Source organism: Pagrus major, chromosome 12, assembly GCF_040436345.1.
Source record: "Pagrus major chromosome 12, Pma_NU_1.0".
NCBI classification, from domain to species: domain Eukaryota; kingdom Metazoa; phylum Chordata; class Actinopteri; order Spariformes; family Sparidae; genus Pagrus; species Pagrus major.
In genome coordinates, this window is record NC_133226.1 from 12,386,500 (window position 1) to 12,402,682 (window position 16,183).

General features: G+C 38.2%; 1 protein-coding gene across 1 annotated transcript in view; it reads right to left on the minus strand.

Moving 5' to 3' along the window:
• The window catches only part of sfswap (splicing factor SWAP), a 52,957-nt gene extending 38,514 nt beyond the window's left edge, over positions 1-14,443 (minus strand). The window contains exons 1-7 of the mRNA XM_073477753.1: positions 14,068-14,443; positions 12,261-12,424; positions 9,316-9,447; positions 7,089-7,165; positions 4,004-4,229; positions 3,667-3,767; positions 2,115-2,265 (exon numbers count right to left, since the gene is read on the minus strand). Coding sequence (XP_073333854.1) covers positions 2,115-2,265; positions 3,667-3,767; positions 4,004-4,229; positions 7,089-7,165; positions 9,316-9,447; positions 12,261-12,424; positions 14,068-14,267 — 1,051 coding nt within the window. The 5' untranslated portion in view covers positions 14,268-14,443. The remainder of the gene's footprint in view (positions 1-2,114; positions 2,266-3,666; positions 3,768-4,003; positions 4,230-7,088; positions 7,166-9,315; positions 9,448-12,260; positions 12,425-14,067) is intronic.
• Between the last annotated feature and the right edge of the window lie 1,740 nt (positions 14,444-16,183).

Below are 16,183 nucleotides of genomic sequence, written 5' to 3' on the forward strand. Positions count from 1 at the left end.
GTATTACAAAGATTTATTGAAAAGAGAGAGGAGGAGAAGAGGGGGAGCAATACAGGGCCAGGGACAAAAATAAATGGTCAGTGTCAAAGTGGAGACAGTGTGATATTAACACATTAGTCACTGAGATGGTTGACTTTAACGACACATCCAATTTTCTCAAGTCAGGAAAATGGAAAACCAAAGCTGAAGCTTTCATTTACAAACCTGACATGTGTTAGAGATGAGATGAAGACTTGAGACGTGCAAGTGGAAGGGCAAACAGGAAATTTATTTGAATGATTGGTCAGATCGCTCGATGATCAGATCGCTACAGATACTGTATTTCAACTTAAATGTTGAAGTTAACTGGAGTTTTTGGAGGTGTTCATATTGTTACTCAATACATACACACAGACGTCATAATGTTGGGCCTTCCATGCCCTGTATTAACCATCATAAATGCCTAAACAAAAATGTTCAAAGACAACACAAGGCCTACCACAGCTACATGGATGAGAAGATTAACAGCCCACAGTTTTGAACTGCATATCAACAGCCACAAGCAGCTGGGTCATCCACAGCCAATTTACTAACATCAACAGCTACTTCTGCAGGTCAAAGGCATCTCAGGGATTTATAAATTTCAGTAATGGACAAGTTAACAGTTATGGGTCATCAGGGGCCAATGACCAGGGTTTTTTATCAGCAGCTGTTACAGAGGAGAATGAACTCATACATGAAAACATGACTTCAGCGGCAGTGTGAGGGTGGACATGACTCATCACTGATGGATGTGCAAATGACCCCTTCTATACCATTTCTACAGACGCCAGGCATTCTTTTGAATTTAATGGAAGTGATTTTGCGTTATTTCTTTCATTCCTTAAATGTCAATTCCATTCAGTTTAACAATGTAATCTTGCACATTTCTTCTGAAGGTTATACACTTCATGTAAGGGAATGATCAAGGCATTACAATAGCAAAAAAAATACTCCTGGACTTTTGCATTGTGTGCTACACTTTAAACTCACTTTTTCCAAGATCTGACATTTCTGTTCGTAACATCTATCATTATTTTCTGGCTGTTTCTAAGTGTTATATATCAATTTAATTTACTGTATGGTAGGCATTTGTCATAGTGTGTGAGAATGCAATGCTTTTAGTGCAATTTTCTAGTTTCTGAAAGCTCCCTTTGATCAACATGCACACTTTCTGACACAATGAAGATGCATTCAAATCAATTATTTGTTGTGTTCTGATCCCTTGCTTGGATGTGGTATAGGGCTGTAACTAATGACTACTTTCACTGTTGATTCATCTGTGGATTATTTTTTAATGAACTGATTGATTACTTGTTTGGTCCATAAAATGTCATGTGTTGTCTAGTGTGGTTGTCCACAACCCAAAGTTACTCAAATTACTGTCCAGAGGAGTAAAGTAAGCAGAAAATATTCACACTGAAGAGGCTGGAATCTGTGTTTTGACTTCTTTTTAAATTATTCACACTGATTTATTGATTATCAATATAGTTAATAGTTAATTGATTTCATAGATGACAACTTATTGATTAATTGTTGCAGCTCTAATGCAGACTGTATTGCTTATGTTATCACACCACAGGCTCTGTCAGGTCTAATCGAAATGTTGCACACGCCAAGGATGAAGAACTATTGAAGTCTGGTCTGACCCAAAACCCAGGTGGACTAAAAAGTGTGAACCTGAGCGCTGCCTCGGGTCAGATAAGTAGGTCTGGCCTGTCCCAGAACACCTCTGAACTCAATATTACTTTGCTGAAAGGCATTTCAAATGCCTTCACATCAATTATTGACTGTGGTCAGCTTTTACGAGTGGGGAGCTGTACTGAACAACGAGAATTGGCAGAACATTACAAGCAGAAAACGGTCCAAAGGAGGAAGTCAAATGGCAGTTTTCCGTGGTCAACAGCCATCTCAGAAAAAATGCAGTTTTAATAACTTCACAGTAGGACAGGAGAACCCTATGTGGCTGAGAGAAAAACAGAAAGAAATGAAAAGTAAAGGCTGACCATAAAAGTAGACCAGACCACAAAGTGTGATAAGCACTCTCAGAGTTTTGATACATTTCAGATGTGCTGAAAAGAAAAATCTATACTCACGGTCAGTAGTATATTCCGCTGGTGTGCTGGATGCAGCTGGGTCTGGCACTTCCTCTGGTGTGGCTGCCATTGCTGCAGTGCCATTTCTTTCCTGTTTGGCTTTTCGTATGAGTGCAGCCAGAGGATGGTCCGGGTCCATCACTTTGAGAGGCTGCAAAAGAAATAAGGCCAGTTTGGTAAAAACAATCTGTCATGCCATGATGTTATTTCTTGTTAAGGAATGCTTAAGCAATGGAGATCACATCACATACGCGATTAAAGGAGACAAAAATATATTCTAGTGATGGTATAATACATCCACCCAATATTCAAAGCTCTCTGAAGTCAGAACCATGAAATGCATTGCAACTGTTAAGCATTACTTTGCACGTAATCTAAAGCAGTAATCTTCCTCAGTGCAGCATTAGAGATATACAGAATTTAGGAGTTAACCCCATGAAAAATGAAATATGAATCATCAGTAAAAACTTTGAGTAGCAGATCTGAAAAGGAAATCCCTCTTGATGGGAGACAACTGCTAGACATCTTGTTACTAAAAGGAGCTCATTATGTTTCTTTAAAAAGGCGTTCTTCCATTCTTGCTGTCGTCAAAGACTAATGGCTGTCCTGACGAGGCAGATGAAAAGCACTAATAAAAAAAATATACCAGCACAAAGACGGGGACACAGAAAGTCATTAGAGAATGCAGTAACAGACATGGGCAGTTTTAACAGGATGAAAATGTAATTCACATGGCAGGCAGTGTTCAGCTAACACTGCAGAATATTTTCTCAACATTATAACAAAGAGGGTGTAAACAAAGCCATTTTCAGTTGGAGTCCGTTACATGAGCAGCCTATAGTCAAAGGTCCAGAGCTTACTCCTTACGAAACGCTGCACAATATACCATCTCAGCATAGACACCGCAATGTGAGGATGCGCAATGGTCACATCACAGGACGTGCAATGCCAAGCAAGGCAAATTAACTCAAACTTTTTGTCACAAAAAGAAAATATTAATTTTACATGACTAATCTATAAGAGAAGTCTGTCGATATTACATAATTTAGTCAGTTTTAATGGTTTTTGGATACATGGCAGTTTGTTACTTGTGAGTGATATGAACAGCGAGCCACCAATAACGATCATTGTTGATCAATTTATCAAACAAAGCAGGGCCTACTTTGGTTGTTTGGTTATTTCCAAATAACAGAGCTACAGTATTGAAGTTATCAGGTCAAAATCCCTTTTTTTTTATTATATTATGATATATATTGCAGAAAACCTTTAAGGACCTTTAAGCTACATCATTTTTAACAAAACAAAACGAGCAAACAAGCTGCTATTTTCTTTAGTCTGTGGCCCAACAGGTAAATAGGCCTCCATCCTAATGTTCGTGAAAGTTGTTATTATGTGAGAGCACCAAACATGCATTTAGATGAATGAGCTGTATACACTTTGAAATAATATCATGAAAAAAATCTATGTCAGCGAATTGAGCAGGGGTTTTATACATGGAAGTTATTGTAAACACACATTATAATGTTCTTCTATAGGTAAAGCTTCACATTACCTTTACCAGCTCCTCCAGGCGAGAGCATTTTTTAGGTGCAAACAGGCTGGGGTGGAGGTAACTGCCATCCCCATCCACATCTGAATCATCGGAGTGGGAGTCTACAGCAAGAAAGACAAAAAAAAAGAAAAAAAGAGTACTGAATATATGTATGAACAAATGTTTAATATTATAATCAATGCAGAACGTTAAAGCTTCTTAGTGTATTCTTATGCTCTGTTCGATCGCTCATGTATAACAGATCTGATATTTCGCATTGATTACAGTAAAGTGCAAATTTAATGTCCGTGAGAGGACATAACACCTTCAGATTCAGTGACTGCTTTCCATAACTCACCCTGCGCCTGCTCTTGCTTGCTGGAGGAGGCAAGGTTGTATCGACCTTCCTTCATGGCCCGCAGGATGTGTTTGTAATAAGGGTTCAAGTAATGGTCAAAACGGAGAAAGTCGAACTGGGAGTTACCAGACTGCTTAGCTTTCAGGACTATCTCAAACTGGGCCCCCTGCTGACATACAAAATTGGCTGTCCTCTCGATGATGTTGTGGGTCTTGATGGTTGCCGGCTGAAAAGACAAAAAAGTCAAGAAATGAGCCTGAATGTTCTAAACCGAACTGAATTAATGCAGGTGCTTATTCCATGATCAATTATTTGGTTTCTGGGGAAAAATTTTATCAATGTGTAAAACCTGGAAATATTTATTGTTCAAACACCCCCTCAAGCTCAAACCAAAATAGTGAAAAATGAGCATTAGTAAAACAGATAAGAGTGTAACTGCTGTACATCACATTAAGATGTTTATGCATGGCTCCTTCCTAACAAGGACATAAGCCATATTGTCTCTGAAGCATTCTTATGCTGGGCACTCGTATGTTGGATGTGATGACATTAATTCTTAAAATACACAAGAGGTGGAAATCAGTGGAACAAGAAATGGTCCATTATTCATTCATTATTGTTCCCCTCGTGTGATTTCAATGATTTATCATTGTCATTACCTCGAGAGTACAGAGAAGTGCAGGCAAAAGAACACACATATCTCATCAGGATGAAAGTCCTAATAAATACTACCTTGGTGCCAGTGTCCAACACTAACAGACCATTATTGTGTTCCATGCTGCCAAGGACTTCATGACATACAAGGGCCTTTTGCACTCAAATTTAAGAACTTATCCATTAGTGAAAAATGGGATGCGTAATGCTTATTTTATGTTGACGTGAATTACACAAGCAAAGTGTCCTCCTCAGCCTCACTTACGCTAAAGTCTGAAAGTATAAGGTCCAGTTGACTGCCATTTGTTATCTACTGTAAGCACAGAAAAAGAAGAGTCGTCTTGGTCCCAACGACTGCGCTGCATGCCAATTAATCATGACGTCATATTCAATCTGATCGGTGACCTTTCTTGCAAATCATCCCACTCTTTGCACATATTGTATTCTCTGTTGTGACCACTGTCACAAGTAAACGCAAATGTCAATACAATAATCCTGGTCTAATTAAAAAAACCTATTAGCAATAAACTGCAATAAGCCAGCCAACGTCCAGGTTAGATTCTAGCCAGAGACCTTTGATGTCAGTCATCCCCCTGCCGTCTCCCCATACTGCCTGTCATTCTCAAAAAAAACCAAAAAAAGGAACAATCTAATTAGAATAGTCTTAAGAAATAATAATAATAAGATATACTAGGCTGAGAATTATTCAGCGAAAAGGGTATTCCTTCAAAATCTACTGCAACGATGTTGTGCACTGGATCTATGCACAAGGGTGTTATGGCTGTGGTATACCCAGCACGATAAGGACTGAATATGCACACAGCCCAAGCAAACAATAAAGCCCGTCTTTCTTCTCATGCATAAGAAAGTAGCAGCTGAAGGGTCGTGGGGGGTTGTGGTTGCAGACTTAGCCTGGTCCTGAGGGAAGATGGTCTGACACAAACACCAGATAGCACAAAAGTGAAGCAGCGAGCAACAGCAATGCATTTTTAATTTTCCTGTATATTACTTATCGCCTGTTGTTGTCATTGGATGTTATGTCAATGTGAAGCATTGCCTACATGTTCAGAAGTACATACAATGAATATGTGAGGTAGCAGAGGAGTGCTACTAGTGTAAAGATGAATACACCTTTTTGACATAAACCTTTCACATCAAGGGGAAAGAAGAGGTACAATTTTACATGGCAAGCGCCTGAAAGGCTATTGATTAATCCGTCATCTAGTGACTAAATTAATCTTGAGAAGGGATGTGTCAGGATCAGGGTGGCTTACCAGCTCTGATAAACAATTTCCACTGGAAACCCTGTACAATCAATCATTCTATAGTGTCAGACATTCTACCAAAGCTAAAACGATCGAAATTATTCAGTGAATCATGCAAAAAAATAAATTTAAAAATAGGTAAAAGCAAAAATTTCTGCAAAAAAAATAAAAAATCCTGGTTGCAGCATCTCAAATATGAATATTTGTGGTTTTTAGTCTTCTATGACGGTCATTATTAAAAACATTGAACGCTGTATATGTTTTAATCATGCTGTACATGTAAAAGCCCAACAAGAGACAAGAGTTGTAAATTAGCAATAGCAGCAAACTCTATGCAGCACATCAGTTGCATTCTCTGTATTGGAACTATGTTAAACTGCATCATCACTATTAAATAAATTCAAATTATTATTCTTTTTTTTTTAAATTAACTTTAAAGGGGAACCAAGGAAGTTGGACTTTGATCGCACAAATGAAGCATGTTTGCCTTCTCAGGTTATACAGGAAGTTACATAAATATCTACATCCAACTCAAGTCAGATTAAACATTTTTTTATCAAATCTAGTCAGCCTGTACTAAGTCTATCCGTTTGACCAGGTAACCTATTAAAACCCTTGCTATCTGTAATCATCATGACAATATTATGGTTTAACCTCCATATTGCTCGATTATTTTACATTAAAATGCAGACAGGCTAAAACTATCACGCTTAGGGCAGCCATCATCATCACGTCTCCTGCTTCATATACATCGTCAATCCAAACTTGATTGTTTCATCACGTCTCCTGCTTTATATACATCGTCAGTCCAAACTTGATTGTTTGGCCTGTCCCTCTCAGATTTAAGAAATTCAAAACATTAATCAATAATCAAAAAACACAGAAAGAAGAAAAGCAGAAATGCAAGGAAGTTTCCATAACCAATTTGTTTGATAATTGCAGGTTTCCACATATGTACAGATGTTATTTTAACAATCTTCACATTGCACTTCTTACCAAACATTTTGTGTCACTGAATGAAAAAAAAAACATAGTTTTTTTATATTGGATTACATTGTAGTCTACAGATGTTCCTGTTGTTGCCTAAATCCACTGTACATATCCATGTTTATATGTAGTGTGTATCCTGTGAATAAGAACACAAGCCAGTTGAATTTCATACACACCAATTCCACATCAGGAGGGATAGTGAGCCCTGGGGGCGCAACGAATGGTTCCTCATTCTCCTCAGGCTCTGCATCTTCTGAGCATGTGAAGAGATATTAGGACAAAAATAATGAGATTAATTCTTAGTCATTTGTGACAAAAAGTTAATATAGCCCTCTGGATATATACCCAATTGAGCAGTAACTTGAGAGGAATTTTGAGTTCCTAAAACATTTTAAAAATGGGTGAACGAAATGTCCTCCACCACTTAATCAGCTACGAATATATCATCTGCACTTGATAAAAAATGTCTAGGTCAGGTGGAAGCTACATCAACATTTTTAACGTTGTACTGTAGGGAATTTGCACAGTAATGAAGCAGAGAGGCCCCTTATTTAAAGACATAGCTTTTATGGTGACACAAACAGCAGTTGGCTTGTTGTGTACGATGTGCCATGGGTGCAGTTTTGAAATAGGCTTTAGGCAGAACCTGACAGCCACACAATGTCCGTGTATTCACTCCATCTTATGTCACATCTCGACTCCAATTTAGTAATCATATAATAGCCTTCCAAACAGTGCCCCAAAACTAAAAGAAGACATGCTCTTAATCATCACTTCAGTTATATAACAGGATTATTATCATGGTTGATGAGGATATATTTAGATAATGCTGCTAATTCTAAAGTGGCGTATTATGTAAAATTCAATGGTTATCACACATTAAAATGGATGTGCGCCCACTTTTAAAAGGCAGTCCAACAGCATTCCCACTTATGCTGTGACCAAGCAACAACCATTTTGCTGTGCAACGCTGCAGCCACACATTGACTCAGCGGCTCCATACAGGGAGACAAGAAGGCAATCTGCTAACACAGCTGAACAGGACAGCAGATTTCCCAAAAAAGGTAGAAATATGTGAAGAATTCAGTCATTTCAGTGAAGGTGAAGTGGGTAAATTTAAAATTCAAATTAAGTTCCTTATTTTGACAGGATATGAAATCAATGGGTGAATTGCGAAAATGACTGGTTGACAATAATCGTGGGGTTTAAAAGAAAGATTAATTAACACCTACATTTGTCATGTTTGGACAGATAATACATTATGCTGCAATTAACCTTCTGGTGTATTTGTCTTTCAGGCAGGATCTAACAATAGTTACAATGACTAATATTGTGATTATGTGTCTCTGTATCTGTCAGCCCAAACACTCTCTTTGAGGCTTAAATTTACATTGTGATGGTTCGGGGATTTTTCATTATATTGCATCTGTGCTAATGTCCAAGACTGCAACCACAGTAAAGGAAAAACCTGACAGCAAACAAAAACCTAAAACTGTGAAATCAGCTCACAATGTTAATGTCCAGTGTCACATGACCCTTATTGACATATTCCCAAAAGACTGATTCTGCTGGCTTCTAGAGCTTCATGTATTCTCACTGTCAGCTCTACTATCTCTCCAGAGAGAGGCATCTAGTCTGCTTAACTGTCAGGCCAAAAGGGACAAAGTGCTTCCAGCTATCTCGACATCAAATATTTAAAGTTGCAGGAGTGTGTGTGTGTATGTGTGTGTGTGTGTGTGTGTGTGTGGCTGATGCGGATGCATGACAACCAAAATTGTTGCTGGTGTTCACACATGATAAGCAGTCTAAATGTCATACCCACTTACGAACACAGCTACATTTTGAAAATCTTTCATATGCTACAACTATGAGGTCTCAAATATGGAACTGTGACAAATAATTGTGCAACATCTATCTATTGTGTAAATCAAGGAATGACTTATTATGACTTATATGTCTTATTCACATATCTCGAGAACTGTTCATCCGTTCTACTTCTCATTTGGCACATTTGCTGCTGGGGACCAAAGGAAGTGCTGTGTTGAATTTGGTGAATTTTCAACATGCGACACATTCAATATAAATACATTTTGAACAAACACTAGTCTTTAAATTTACACCATAGTTTGATTACTTTGAATAATCAACCAAATGTTCAAAAGGATGTATGTATATAGTTTACAGAAACACATTATTGTAGAAGTAATGTAGAAGCAGAGAGTCAGCAAGACTTTGTTTCATTAACAAAAGAAAGTGTTTTGCTTTCCTGGTTTAGTCACATTCTTCCTACACAAAGAGTATGCGTGTGTGAGAATATCAAACTGACCGACCAACTCCATATGTATGTGAGTGTGACCACTATCTGAGTCACTAAACAAATTTGTGAGTGATGCCAGTTCTCACCGGCTTCCCTGTTAGCATCCTCCTCCTCTGTGGGCTGAGAGGGGTCATAGTAATCAGCGCTGTATTTGAAGGCCACTGCATTGTAGGTGCCTTCATCTGCCAGAGCCTCACTCAGACGTTTGTACTCCTCCTCTGAGGAAATAAAAACACAAACAAAAAAACATAAAAGGAGAATAATGCACCAGACTTACCAGAATCTATCAGATTGCACAAATTGACTTTTCTTTCGCTATTCACACAAACAACCACCTGTTGAGAATACCTTATCAATTAGTTTGGTGTGTCTGAGGCGGGAGCAAGAAAGAAAGCACAGGGAGACAGTCCAGAAGAAAGTTCTATTTGCCCAAATATCAATAAAGCAATGTATTAATGGTAGTCTAAATGTGACCTCAAATCACTCCTGCAAATCACACCTGGCTACAGAAGTCGTTTAGCTCAGATTTGCAGAGAACGCCTTGTAAGTGGGTCACATCGAGGTCGGATCACATTCCCACATCAAATGAACCACAACTGTACTTGATGGTGACTGCAACAAGACCACTTCCTCTTAAAGGGTTCCTGAGTAGTTGATTTGGTCTGCAGCATGCTGCTGGATTCAGATCTACCCCAACTAATGCTGCCAAGAGGCAAAACTTACCAGAGACCCATTTAACCAGACTTAACAAAACAGGTTTACCCCGAGTCTACTGTTTAATCCATCTGATATACAGTATTGTATTTCATAAAAGCAAAATTCTTGATATGGTTTGATATGGTAATCAAGGAGACCATTAACAGATATTGGGAGGCGATATATATTTGCAGCAAAAATAAAAATCTTAGCCTTCAAATTTAGATTAACCAGTGCGTTAATTGCCAATTTAGTCGAGTACTGTACTTAAGTACAATTTTAAGCGACTTTACCATTTTTTGGCACTTTATACGTCCACTTCACTACACTTATTTGACAACTTTAGTTAGCAGTTACGTTGCAGATTCAGATTTGATAGGCTATTACTTGTGACGTGTAACCAATCAGATAGTGTTGTGGGCAGGACATTGACCAAGACCACAGAGTAGTGGCTACAGGCAGCAAAAGGATGCTGCATCAAAGCCAAAGTCGTGCATATTTAAAATCATTTTATCAGCAATCAGACACAAAAAACACAGATACTGACAATTGGAAAAAAGCCGAATATCTGCCCTTGATAATCGGCCAGGCCGATAACTGGTCTGACCCTAGTTAATACTTTCTAAATGTAAGCCATTCTGCTATTGTGATCAAAAATCTGATATTTCATTGGCATTTATATGGTGAGATTTACAATAATATTCTCTTATAATAACTGATGATAGTTATTATATACAAGAAATAATACTGTTATTGATACCATAAATATTACAGAGTATGCATATGACAAGAGAGATTCTATTTCGAATGATGGGATGTCCTTGCACTGATCAATAGAAAAGATAGAATAAGAACATACTGGTTGCTAGACGCATGCTTACTCGGCCCCAGACACCAAACCCTTTCTATTTAAATTCATGGCGAACTATATCTTTATTAAAGAAGCAAGGACAAAATTCCCACTAAAACTATCAATATTTCTAATGCCTTCCTGCTGTCCCTACAGTGGACAGATGGGTAATAGCCTCAGTGAATGGGGTCAGGCCTCCAAATTCAAGGGCAAAGCGGCCTGGGGGATGAACCTTCTGCAGTGAGTGTGCAAGTGTGTGTGTGACACAAATCATTAGCTGACTCATTCTGTCCTGTCAGTTTGGGCATAAGACACCATCTTTCAAATAAAACTGTGCCTTATTAATTCAATTACAGTCATTAACTCTGTCTTTCAGAAGGGTGCTTTGTCATCAAAACAGCCTGTTTCATTATAATGTAAAAAGGAGTGAGATGCAAGTATCCTACTGTGGAAATTGATTTCCATGGAAATGGCAGCTCTGGAGTTCCAAGTCAAGCTAGTACTTTTTAATGAGACAGAAAGCAGAACGTACCTACTCTGCTGAGTTTCGTCTTGGAAAATTAAGATTTTTGTTAAGAAGCCTTGTTTAAATTACATAACATTTTCTGTTTGTACAGACAGACTTGTTATATTAGCCTAAGTGTTAATCTGTGGGAGAAGTGTTAAAAGACGACACAGGCCTGAGGTTAAAAAGTTTCTCAACCACTAACTCAAACACTGACTGCTAGAGAGTGAAACTACCATTTTAACTCTAAAACAGCAGGATGACACTGACCAGGGTAGTAAAACTGTGACTTGAGGAACTCAAGTACATTAGTTAGTATAATGAGACGTCAGGAACAAAGGCTGTAATAAGCAAAGTGTCAAGTGCTGTGCCATGTTGTTGGTGTCTAGTTAAGGCTTGCCCTGCAAACTTGACCACCACAACGCATTACACCTCAGTTACAGTTGCCTGCAAGGATCAGTATCCGCCAGTGAAATACAAGGTTTTAAGACTGCTACTGTTGATGGGAATTAACATCTGCCAGTTAAAGCTGCAAGGATTAGACTATTAATCAATTTGTTGATCCAAAAAAAATAGTGCATGTCATTTTTCAAAAAAGAAGGTCAAACATATGCTTGTTCCAGCTTCCTAGTTGTGAGGATTTACTGCTTTTCTTTGTCATTTATGATAGTGAATGAAGAGTCTTTATGTTTTGGACAAGACAATGCACCAAAGTTTTATTCACGTTAACTTTAGTCTCGTTCGTCGACTTCCTCCCTCACTCTCTGATATATCATCTGATGATGTTTCCCCAGAAGTTATAGTGACAGGCGAACAAGAAGCGCACCATTACCTTGAATAAAATTATGATTCCTCTTGGTTTTAACATTATTGGAAACACTGAGGATAATGTAAGTAAATTACTCAACAAAGTGGACGCTCATGCGTTTGGGTGGTGACAGCAATTTCTACATCATTGTGCCATTTGTGTGTGTGCCTACCTTGTCTTGCTTCCTCTTCCAGCAGGTCAGTGTGCAGAGCCAGGTACCTCTCCTCATCGCACAGCGCCTCAATCCTGTCCTCTTCCTCCGATAGCTGGTAGGATGTATTCCATGATCCGCTGTCATACTCTGAAAGGTCATGTAAGTGACCACGCCCATCGTATCTGTTGGATGAAAAAAGGATTAGAGAGAAGGAAGTCCACAAAGACTTTTATACACAACATGGACCTACTTACCAAGGTAGGGGGGACCTAAAACCCAAAATTTACAACAACAAAAATGCTCTACCTCAGCAAGTCTGTCAAGAGGGAGTTTACTTGTAAAAACTAGTTGAGAAAAGTTCAGACAACAATAATTCCTTAATTAAGTCCTTGGGCTTAATTGTTGATAGTGCTTTTAAGATACCTAGCAAGCTTTCTGCTGCTATTTTCTTCCTGTACAAGTCTTACAAACCAACAACCCTACATCAAAAGAAAAAGACAAAGGAAAAACAAAACAAAAAAAGCAACTCGCCTCTTACCTTACAGGGTTCAATCCCCCCCTGTAACACTCATCATTACTTCTACATCTGCAAAGAAAGTTACATTCACACAAACCCGAGCACATAAATACCTATCCGTAAGAACTCAAATGGACGACATTTTCCAGGGTTCGTCCCTCTACGCCACCTCTCAGTTGCGGTTTTCTTCATGAAGACAAAGAAATGGGGTGCTGTGGTTGGCATTCGGGGTTTGGCAGGACCCCTTAGCCTAACTTGCTGGGGAAAAAACTGTGTTATGTGATAAAGACACACATACAAAGGCTGTACAAATGGAACACAAGTTGGGCCACTGCAGATCAAGGTGATTCAATAGAATAAATCTACTAATTTATTACACTGTGTGCATGGAGGTGGCAATAAACATTACTCCATCACATGCAGCAACATTCTGTAGAAAGGCCTTATTTTGGTCGAAAAATCTTTGACATAGACATTGTGATATTTTGAATCACCTTAACTGCAGTGACTTTAGTCTTGGTTAGAATTTGCTCTGGCCTTGTGGATATCCGCACAGCATAATAAAAGTCCAGGTCACTTGCTTTGTGCACACATTGGTATTTAAGCCAAAACTCAGTCAGAAAAGGACAGAAAGCATGAAACATCTTCTGTGTCATACTTTATTTTGACCACCATTTGATCCATTTATAAAATTTGCCTGGAGTTAAAGTTTTCAGAGGAAATTCTTCCAACATGCCAAGACGCAAAACCTACCAAAAAGCTAGCATATGTGGTCTTGACGGGAATTAAATTTAGATATCTTTGTATTTGTCTCCAAAATAAACCCTGTTGACAGTTTAGACGGTGCACAGTACAAACTAATGCAGTCAAATCCAACATTTCTGTAATAATTCATATTCTCGTGAAGGTTATGACGTTTCTGAATGGTTTCAATTGTTTTGCGGGGGTTTTAGTTATATACTGCTCACCCCATTTGTGTCAATGTTGTATTTCACTACAGTAATTTTAGCTGCTGTGCCTCATAACTTGGCAACTGAATGACTTTTCAGCATCATGGCTAACGTTAGCAAAGACTGGCAGTTAGTTGCATCTTCGCATGTCACTCTAGAAACTTCAAATACCATTTTATGTCAGTTCAGGACATCCAAAAACAAGTTAGCAGGCATGAAATAATACATTCGTGGTCAGTTGCTGGTATTTCCAAGCTTCTGAAAGACAATATCCAAGTGGTCCCTTGAATTTTCAAACAGGCTAACGGACAGCACAGATGGTTAGCATAACGGTTCGGTCTAAGTTTGTTCAACCGACCTATCAATCATGATGCTCTTGTCCCCCATCCATGGGATAAGATGTTTTCCATGTTCGTGGTAAAGAGCCTTTTCGTCGTCTGGAAACAGTTTGCAGGCATAGCCGAACACCAAGAGGTCGGCGTATTTATCACTGTCGCTCACATCCTTCTTCACCGGTTTGTTTTTGTGGTCCTTCTTTGCCGGTCCGCGACGATACATCTCCCAATTACTCGTGAAAACAACTTAACGTGCCAGACAAAATAGTAATGACGACACGGTGAGGGTTTTCTGAGACCCAAATAGCTTGCATGTGGTCCAAATGTTAGGATAATCCCTGATATTTTAGCCCAAAACAAAATTCTACGTGCCCTTAGTCGCCATGTTGGAAAGCAGGTAAATGCACACTGTGTATCCGGTCCGCACTTACGACAATTTGTTTGGGGTTATTAAAACATAGTTGTATTAAGAACATACTCATAAATACATATATAATTTTTTCAGCGTATTTGTTTTCAAGAAATTCAAATTATGTCTTTGAATCGTATTTTCTCAAGTGTGTTTGTTTTTTACGTTTGGCGAATGTGCTCTTGTTAAATAGACCTCACTGTTCATGTTCATTACTGGGCCTACATGTCAACGTTACTTCTATTTTTGAGTAGCACGAGCAGCATTATGAGTCAAAGGCAATAGTAACTGTATACTTAAAAATATTCCCATCACCTGAGGTAGAGATAATGCTTGTAAATGGAGCTGAGGGACAAAGTGCTCCATTAATGTTATATGAATAAAGCTTTGAGTTTAAGTCAGGGAAATAGCTTCCAAAACTTATCAATTTGTATTTTTTACTAGCAGTGCAGCGATGAAAAATATTTACTAGCAGACATTAGAATGCATATTGTTTTGCATGATTTAGACAGTTAGCTACAAATCACGTAGCCAACAGGTTTAGAGTGGTGTAGTTTGTAGTCCTAAAGCCAAGGAATGGAGGAAGGAGGGTTTTTTTAAATTGGTTTTCGGTTAAATGCCTGAAATAAAGTCTGTGACGAGGTCTGCAACATAAAATATATCATTAAATGTCCCAGAATTTAATTTAGTGTCTTAAAAACAGCAGTTGCTAACAAGTGGTTAAATGAGACTACAGAGGTTGTTGGGGACATAAAACGTCATCCTGCCTCATCTACTCACTGGTCTGTCTTTACAGTTAAAAACTATTCCAACTTTAACTTTACAACTTGCGGGTTGATCAATTAAAAGAAAACGTGTAGTTATTGTGTAGTAAGAAGCTTAGTGGTGATGACGTTGAAGCCGTGCGACTGCAGTGTAGTCTTTTTGTTAGCCTAATATTAGCTTTTAACTTCTAGTAGTTTAATTTACGCTTCGAAAATCATGAAAGTGGTGTTCATCTGTGAAGACTAACAAAACGTGTAAGTATCATAAACTTGTGTTTGTCACAGAGCTTGTTTTCAGCGATATTCAAAAATCCAATTCAAAAATCCCACAGGTTTTTTGTCGAGGGAACCAGGGCGATGCTAACTTCCGGGTTAGCCTCCAAAAATATTTCACCGCTACACTACTCTACTGGAGAAGGCTTTTGGTCAGTCTCGGAATTGCAGGTCATGTAAGGAAAGAAATTTCAATTGCATGGTAGAGGTAGAATTAATCATTTTTTCCAACAAAACCCTTACAGTAAGATAGTGTTGTCATTAGATTAAGCGCAATGAATGCTAATAAAGTGTAACTGTTTCAGAATCAGAATTCCTTTATTTGTCCCGCAAATGGGGAAATTTCTTTGTCACAGCAGCCAAAGGACAGTAATTACAATAAACAATAATAAAAAGTAAAAAATAAACAATATAATAAGAAGATAAGAAATAGAATTGACTCGTATATACACAGTATTTACAATATGAACAATGCAATAGGCCTTTACACTGTAAAAATTCACACATGAACTTGTTGGATTCAACTTAATATCGTAAGGTTACTGAACATGTTTTCTCAAGTTCAGATAGTTTCACAAGAAATTAAGACTTAAAAGAAAACAAAGTAATTATTCAACCTTACCAAGTTAACGCAAATATTTAAACGGCTGTATGTAACAATTTGTAGCAATTTACATGTATTGATCACTTTTT